Source organism: Alosa alosa, chromosome 1, assembly GCF_017589495.1.
Source record: "Alosa alosa isolate M-15738 ecotype Scorff River chromosome 1, AALO_Geno_1.1, whole genome shotgun sequence".
Lineage (NCBI taxonomy): Eukaryota > Metazoa > Chordata > Actinopteri > Clupeiformes > Clupeidae > Alosa > Alosa alosa.
Window position 1 is genome coordinate 52,022,536 of NC_063189.1, and position 8,877 is coordinate 52,031,412.

Genomic DNA, 8,877 nt, shown 5'->3' on the forward strand with positions numbered 1-8,877 from the left:
AGCTTAAATAAATTTAGGGGTGTGTCCAGTCTACATTTGGGGTGGTTTTATTATCAAACATCGGGCGCTTGGCGCAAAAAGGTTGGTCTTATGTTTCTTAATCAGTGGGTGAAAAAAAACTCTGGCAGGCCAGTTTTTCTGTTTTTTGGCAGTTTGTAAACGGAGTGCATTACCAAATGGAGTGCTGGACTGTGGTGTAATGGCAAGTGTATCCTGTAGCCTCATTCTGGCCGCCAGGTGAATAAGGCCAATAGCGTTTTTTAGATAATGTGCTAGACCACACCTTAGGTTGTTAATTGCTGCACCCCTGGACGCATTGTTTAATAAGAGAAGTGCATGGCACATTTTTTTAATGTAAGATAGGAATATGCTTTGCGTCGTGATAAGAATACGCTATATGCGCTGCATTATTTTGAATGATAGTTGTTTGTTGATAAAATGCTGAAGTAAATAAAAGTATTTATGTGTGCCATCAGGTGGGTTACTTGGTTGGAAGTAATGGACAACCATTGTTGTCGCAGTACCTGAGTGATCTGGACTCTGCTCTGATACCAGTGATCCATGGTGGTGCCTGTCGGCTGAACAAAGGCCCAGTAGTGATGGAACTTATCTTCTACATCCTCGATTTTATCTTTTAAGTCAGCAACAATGATAAAAAAAAAAGATAACAGATATCTTGGGACCATTGCTATATTTGTTGAATCATCTTTCACGGCTTCAAACGTATGTCTTTTGCATGTGCTTAAAAATTATTTTCAGTGAAAATCAATCACGGTCATTTCTCTGTCTGATTGAGGAAGAGAAAAACTGTATTCTCTTGGAGAGACAGTTGGAGAGATTGCTCTTTCTCTTTATATGAGTATGGATTGAAGAGAAAGAAAAAAGATGCAAAGGAAAATGACAATCATTTTCCCTTTAATTTCCTTTTGATTCAACAGTGCCCAAGCTTGTTTTTCCTTCTTGTTATTCCTTCTATCTTAACTTAGTTACATGTCCTCCTCTAAGATTTATAAAAGACTGAGGCTTATTTTAACATGTGGGTTTTGTAATTCAATAAATGACATTCACTGGCTAAATTGTGTTTTGGTGAACTGCACGACATTAACAAACAATGTTACTGTATTGCAGGAACTGTAATTGTATGTGATTGTGTGATTGTGACATGTAACAAAAACTGTGTGTAATTGTTTGTGTAACAAAAAGTCCCTACCTCAGGGTATCTGCACATTTTAAGTGCAAATTTAATGACTTTTAAAACCTTTTTAAGACCTCTATAAGGAAAAATTAACCACAGCAAAAAAGATAAATGTGACAACTTTAAACTGTTTTATGTAGTAGGTTTTACTAATTATATTTAAGAACAATGCACATGTTTAGTGAATAACAAAGTACAAAATAATGTTAACATTAGGCCCCCTGCACCCCAAAATAAGATGTACTATGGAGTACTTCAGTTATGCAGAGCCTTCTTGCACATGTTTGAGAGTGCATTCTGGTAGTCTCTTCTAAACTGCAGGACACCAAGCTCACTTACACTGCTGCTTTTGGTCCCTGCTTTTGTCAGTTCCTGACAAAACAAAAGTGGTTTGTCAAATCTCCAGAATTACTGCTCAGCAGTAATTCTCAGCTGTGCTGTGTATATTAAAGGTTCTCTAAGTCTTGTTTCAGGTTTTCTAAGCTAATTCTAAAATGTTTGGTCGCATACAGCAAACATCTCCTCATGATCCGCTATCCGACCCCTGAAAACGCTGTTGACACCCAGGCTCCAAAAACTGCAACAAAAACAGCCTGGTCCACCCTAGATCATGAAATATATAAAACTGTTCCAGCCAAACACCATTCAGGACAGTTCCATTTACATGGGAGGGAGGGGCGAGCAAGCTCTGTTTTTTTAAACACCAGCAGAAGTGATGTCACTCAACCATGCTTAGAGAACCTTTAAACTATCTGTAACATTCTAAATTAGCCTAACATATTTGACTTGACCTTACATTTCTTTGACATGACTCATTATTGAATTGCTCTGATGGTTAATGCACTGAATATACTGGATGTCCCACCTTGATGACAGCTGCTGCACCCTTTTCTGCAGAAAAGGTGGGAAGGCTCTTGATAAAGCCATTAGGAAATGGAGCTTGGCCTGCAGAAGGGGATCCACTCGAGCCTCAGAGAGGGTGTCAAATGATAATGATGTCAAATCTCTAATGCTCTTTGCAAACTGGCAAGTTCTTAAGCCACCGATGGCCACAGAAGGGTATGGGGAATGTTGTTGACAAGGCTGAGGATGTGAAATCCTCTCTCCTGGCTAGGCCATTGTAAAAGAGATGGTGCAGAGAGTTAAGCACCATCTGTACCTGCCACACCTCAAATCCACTTTTGAAAGAGTTGTGGAGGGTATGTGGACCACAACTTTAAATTAACCCCCCCCCCCTTGCTTGCCATGCTCCTGCTGTAGGAGGTCAACAATTTTCCAGTTATCCGAGGGACCATCCATCGACAAAGAGATCATGTTCATCAAGTTGAGTTGCTTTGTACACTCCTGAAATTATGAAAAATAAAAATACAGAACAAATTCAACAATTGCCACACCACTTCATTATGATAGTTATTTATATTGTTGATAGATTGTTAATTGAAATGCCTTAAAATTTGGATTCCTAAAACAGAAGTAGAATTGTTATAAACAACTACATTCTACTCATTTATAGCATAGGCTTACTGCTGGCTTACTTCCAGACCAAGTGTCATTTTCTCTTCATCCACTAGATGTCACCCTTACTCCTTCACCAACCCACCATTACAAATTCATTGCATGAAAATTGCTTAATTACAGTGGGCTATTTCTTTTCTACACTTAAAGCAATGAATCCAAGACAAACATTCAGTAGCAAAGGGCATGGTAATGATATAAACACTACACATGTCAACACAAATCCTCTGCTGCAGATTGTGCAGGTGGACGAAGTACACAAATTAGTGTTGTGCATGTTAAGGTTTTTTAACTTCCGCACCCACCCAACCCTCAAAAATATGCACTTGAAAATTGTCATTATAGCATGCATCCACAAACTTTACAAAACTGCATCTGTCTAATGAAAGAAAGTTGAAATTATCATTAGGCCTATAACATGCATCCACGAACTTAACAAAAATGCATCTGTATAGACGATCCTGTTGATTTAGGTTAGCTGTTTGGCTGCACTGTGTAAAAAGAGAATGGAATACACCGTTCCAGGATTTAATCTATTTCGACGCGCCTCCAGCTGACCAGCTGAACTGAAAGCGTGCTCACTTAATGCGCTTGTTGCAGGAATGCAGGTTGCAGTGCACCCTCTGTCACGCGCCTGTGTGAGAGGGAGAGAAGATGGAAGGTCTTGTAGACTAATCATTTCTTAACCTGTTTTATGCAGTTAAGAGAGATTGCAAGAAGGTTTGTTGCACTTAATGTACTGTACCCTACATTATTAATAACTAAGTGAAAACTTTGTGAGAAGAAGTCCTATGTCAATTTTTGACCTGCCCCGCCCGCACCCACGATATTTTCCGATCAAGCTTACCCACACCCACCCACAAATCCTGTACTTGAGTGAAAGTAGAGATACACATGGTCCAGTAAAAGTAGAAGTCCTCCTTTTACATTTCCACTTGAGTAAAAAGTACAAAAGTACTTGCCTTCAAATGTACTTAAGTATCGAAAAGTCCTGAATTGTATTATGACTAACAGTTGCATTTACTATTGCTGAAATGATTCGGCACAGACATAGGCATTCTTTGAGCCTTTCTCCTTCATTCAAGAACAAGATCAACTAAGAATTGTTGTATGTAAAAAAAAAAATAAAAACAAACTAATGTGATATCTTATCTTAGATACTTCAAAGTAACCACTTTTAGCTTTGTTGAAATCAAGATGTTACCTTTTGTGTTTGATAGTGTCAGATTGTCTATCATTGCAAATCTATTGATCATTGGATCTATCATTTTCTATCATTTGCTCGATGGCGTCATGAGGCTAGTTATGGTCAAGGGGTCAACAAGGCACAGTCTTTTTTCCCAAAAGGAACTTCAGCTGTACTTAAGCTGTCACAAAATTTGTCAAATTTTTCCTACAAAGTAACTGATTATTCACATTACTACGAGCAAAAGGAATGAAAGCAAACAGAGGACAATGGACATGGATGCAGGGGATGGATGGAGGGGTCTGGACTTGACTTACAACTCTGGAGATTCTACAGAGGAATCTGACATCTCGTAAGTTTTTAGTATTGGCTACTGTATAGTATTGGCTGTACTAAAAGCAGTATTGGCTACTGTTTTTAGTATATAGACCAGCAATACAACATTGCTTTTATTCTAGAAAACATATTTGAAAGCTAATATCATGTTTTGTTTCTGCTCTGTTAGGTTTGAGACACAGTCCACAGGAAAAGTATATTGTTTTTGAAAGCTGCCTCAAACAGCTGTTTGAAAACTGTCCAGTGTGTAAGAAGGGCGGTAATCTCCAACGACGAAGGATGGGAACCTATGTGGCTTTCACTCAGCAATGTCCACACTGCAATTACTTCAGAGGGTGGGAGAGTCAGCCCATGGTTGGAAGTACCCCCGTCGGCAACCTACAACTTTCCGCGGCCTTGCCATTGTAAAAGCAAGTGGGGAGATGGTCCATCCTGCCATGATTCCTATCTCGAGTTGTTGCCACCCTATGGTGTACTCAGCTGTATACATAGTTGAATATCCAGAAACCCTTTTAATGCTACCTGTGATTCTTGTATTGTGAAGTATAAGTATAAGTAAGTATAAGTATATATACTCTTTTGATCCCGTGAGGGAAATTTGGTCTATGCATTTATCCCAATCCGTGAATTAGTGAAACACACTCAGCACACAGTGAACACACAGCACACACTAATGCCGGTGCAGCTGCCTGCAACAACAGCGGCGATCAGGAAGTAGTGAGGTTAGGTGCCACCAATAATCTGTCAGATATTGTCCAAATTATTTTTTATTTCATGTCTAGACATGTGAAATGCATGAACTAGGGGGAAAAAAAGGTCTGATTTTTTTCGTACTTTTCAGATTTTCTTATTTTTTGCTAGTGATGGGTAAATGAAGCCTCGAGTGCTACTACTAGTAATGTGCCGAAGCTTCGAAACATGGAAGACAAAAAAAACACAGCGACATCTGGTGTTTTGCATAAATTATCGCAGCCACGGTGAAAAGAATGCCTACAACGTTCAACACAATGCCAAAGCTTCGAAATGTTCTCATTCATTACATTAAAAGTGTTACAAGAAATGTGCATTTATGTTTGTCTCAATTCAATACAATAAAATACGATTAGGCAACATAATCCCGTCACTCACGTTATCACGTGAAGATTGGTGTTTCCGTGGAGGCGTGAAATCATGTGTTATCCCAGTCAATGATCCAATCGGTCTCCCATCCACTTAACGACCGCAGTAGACTTAGCTTCTGAATCAGGACGAAGTATTATCATCCTCAACACGCTATGGACGAGAGTGAAAAGGAAACGACCAGGTGCCTAATTAAACTAAACCCTACATGGCCTGACATAGTTTGACGTTTCATGAATCAAACTTTCATTAAAAGGAAAATATTATGTCTGCCATTATTGTTAGGCCTACATAGAAATTATTAGCCTGTATTGCTTTTAAATTACATGATTGAAGTTGAGACAAGATTGCAACGCAGACACGTTTTAATGTAATTGTTCTAAATGGCAAAGCTTTAGGCTAGGCCTAGGCTATTTCTTCTTTATTTCTATGTGCATGATATTATGGATTATGGACATTTTCCGGAAAGAAAAGAACGTAAATTCACAAACAGAGAAAGCATCCTATATAAAACAGGGCTACCCACAAATTTCGCCTGACTCTTGCAATACAACACAACTCATTCCGACACTAGAGCGGGTGCCATGGCCCGCGCAATGCAAAGCCTTTGAATAAGATTCCGAAGCAGTCACGTGGGTGTGTGTCCCAAACGAAGCTTCAGACGTCACACTCCCAGACCGAGGCCTCGTTTGTCATCAGTCACGTGATTTTTATGGAAACGACACAAGCCTCGAACCGGGGCTTCATCTGGCACGCCCCTTTCTGCTCGACACAAGCTCCGAAGCCTCGCTTCATTGGGCACATCACTAGTTTTTGCAGTTAGGACAAAATACAGATTTTTGACAAATTTCAAAATTGGTCAGATATTGTCCAAATTACTTTTTATTTCATGGTTAGACATGTGAAATGCATGAACTAGGGCAAAAAAGGTGAAAAAACTTGGTCTGATTTTTTTATTTCACATCTAGACGTGGAAATGCATGAACTAGGGCAAAAAAAAGTTTTAAAAAATTGGTCTAATTTTTTTCGTACTTTTCAGATTTTCTTAGTTTTGGCGGTCAGGTTGAGAGACAGATTTTTTGACAAATTTCAAAATCTGTCAGATATTGTCCAAATTATTTTTTATTTCATTTTTCATTTCAATGTGAAATGCATGGATGGCTGATCGATTTTTGACCAATTTTAAAATCTGTCAAAAATGTACAAATAATCACACACATCTCTAGACACATGAACTAGGTTCAAAAAAGATCAAACTAGGGTAAAAAAAAAGTTTGAAGAAAAAATAGTATAATGTAAAAACCCTCAAAAATTTATTTTTTTTAAATTCACATTTAGACATATCTGGCATTAGTGTGGTAATTTATAAATGCTCATGCTAAGCAGGTCAGAATGAAAAATGTATCTTAAATGTATCTTCAAACATATCTTACACTATGAATCATGTCATCATTAACCTGTTGAGGAGTGAATTCGTTGAGACAATGCCGTTTCCCAGAGAGTGAATTATTTTCCTGGCTCCTTCTAGAATTCTATGCGAACGTTCTATAGTTTCAGTGTTCTTAAAATTGTTTAATGCCAGAAAAGTCCCTGAGGGTAATTATTGCGTCATTTTATAGAACCTTTTTTGAAAACGTTCTAATCACATATTTGTGATCGTACTCCCAGGGGCCCAGCTGCATCTGATCACATATTTGTGACTGTACTCCCCAACAGGTTTAGCTTGAGTAATGTTAGGTCAAACATTTCCTAATATGGTGTTGTCATCAGGTTGAACGACAAATGTGATTAGGACAATTTTGTAATGCCATTTCAAACATATCTTGCATTGGTGTGGTAAGTTATAAATGCTCACTACAGTAATGTCGAATATAACTGGACACAGTGAAGCATGTCATAATTAAGCCTGAGTAATGTTAAGTCCTTAATTTCCTGGGGCCTCATTTATAAAAGTGTTGCGTAGAAAACATCCTTCATTTGATCTTAGATCATTTCTGAAATGATCGTACGTGTGATTCAGAGAAAACGAACGTACGCACAAAAAAACGTGCGTACGCCACCCTTCCAGATGTGCCCATTATAAATCACAAATGAACGTCAACTTGTGCGCAGCAGGATGGTTTTAGGTCTCCGCCTTGTAAACACCCCTTCATCAATATCATTAGCATATGTTTTAATGAAATCAATGGTCTAAAAGCTGTAGCCTATGTAAAATTATATATTAAAAACATTAGTATAGGCCTAGCCTATGCCATCTGATGTTAACTAAATAGAGTTTAGGCCTACCCACCTCTTAGTTTATCCACCTCTCAAACGAGTTTATTCACTTTTAACATTCAAAACGGTATTATCCAATACTATCCTATATTCCCAATACTGTACATTAACCTCCACCATTATCAAACATGTTCTGAATGCCTTTTTAAAAAATCCGATCCAAACCTACATTACTGGCAGAGATTGTTATATCAGTCTAGGAGATCATGTATCTGAAAAACATGACTTGCCTTTTGGTGTGGCCCAGGGGAGCTGCCTTGGTCCCCTGCTATTTTCTCTATATATGCTTCCATTGGGAAACGTCATAAGTCAGCATAATGTAAACTTCCACAGCTACGCAGATGATACCCAATTGTATCTTTCTGTGGAGCCAACTAACCCAGATGGCCTTTGCTCCCTCACTGCATGCCTAACCTCCATTAATCAGTGGATGAGCAAAAACTTTTTGAAACTAAATGATGACAAAACAGAGGTACTTCTGGTTGGACCAAAACTAAAGCGAGATATTATTCTTAGTAATCTGGGGAACTTGGCACACCAGGTCAAACCAAAAGTAACAAGCCTCGGTGTCATCTTAGATGCAGAGTTAAGTTTTAAGCCCCATATCAGTAAAGTTACTCAGACAGCCTATTTCCACTTGAGAAACATTGCCAAAGTACGACCCTTTTTAACTCAACAAGATGCAGAAAAACTAATTCACGCCTTTATCACTAGCAAGCTAGACTACTGCAATGCACTTTTCACTGGTCTTCCCAAAAAACATCTAAAGAAATTGGCACTCATACATAACTCTGCGGTTAGACTTTTAACTAAGACTAAGAAGAGAGAACACATCATCCCTGAATCCCTGGCTGAACTGCACTGGCTCCCTATTTCCTATAGAATTGATTTTAAGGTTATGTTAATTACTTACAAAGCTCTGAATGGCATAGCACCTTCATATATCTCTGAGCTTTTAATATCTTATCAACCACAAAGGAAACTTAGATCATCCAATTCTAATCTTTTAATCGTACCCAAAGTGCTCCACAAACAAAGTGGAGAAGCTGCGTTTATCCATTATGCCCCCAAACTATGGAACACCCTGCCTCTGTACATCAAGCAGGCGAGTTCAGTAAATATTTTTTAAAAAGATCTGAAAACATACCTGTACAGGAAAGCTTTTAGTTAACTCGTCTTATCCTGTAGACTACTTTTTCAGATTATTCTACATCTGCTACTATTGGAGGGTGCAGCCAGCCAGAAGCAG

The 8,877-nt window shown here is 38.5% G+C and overlaps 1 protein-coding gene across 5 annotated transcripts in view; it reads left to right on the forward strand.

The window, feature by feature from the left end:
• The window catches only part of zfyve9a (zinc finger, FYVE domain containing 9a), a 228,504-nt gene extending 225,934 nt beyond the window's left edge, over positions 1-2,570 (forward strand). For 3 of the 5 annotated variants that reach the window (XM_048260472.1, XM_048260453.1, XM_048260462.1), the window contains one exon: positions 477-2,567. In XM_048260472.1, coding sequence (XP_048116429.1) covers positions 477-638 — 162 coding nt within the window. In that variant the 3' untranslated portion in view covers positions 639-2,567. Of the gene's footprint in view, positions 1-476 lie in introns of all 5 variants that reach the window. The other 2 variants (XM_048260481.1, XM_048260490.1) reach the window with 1 other exon arrangement.
• The last annotated feature ends 6,307 nt before the right edge of the window (positions 2,571-8,877 follow it).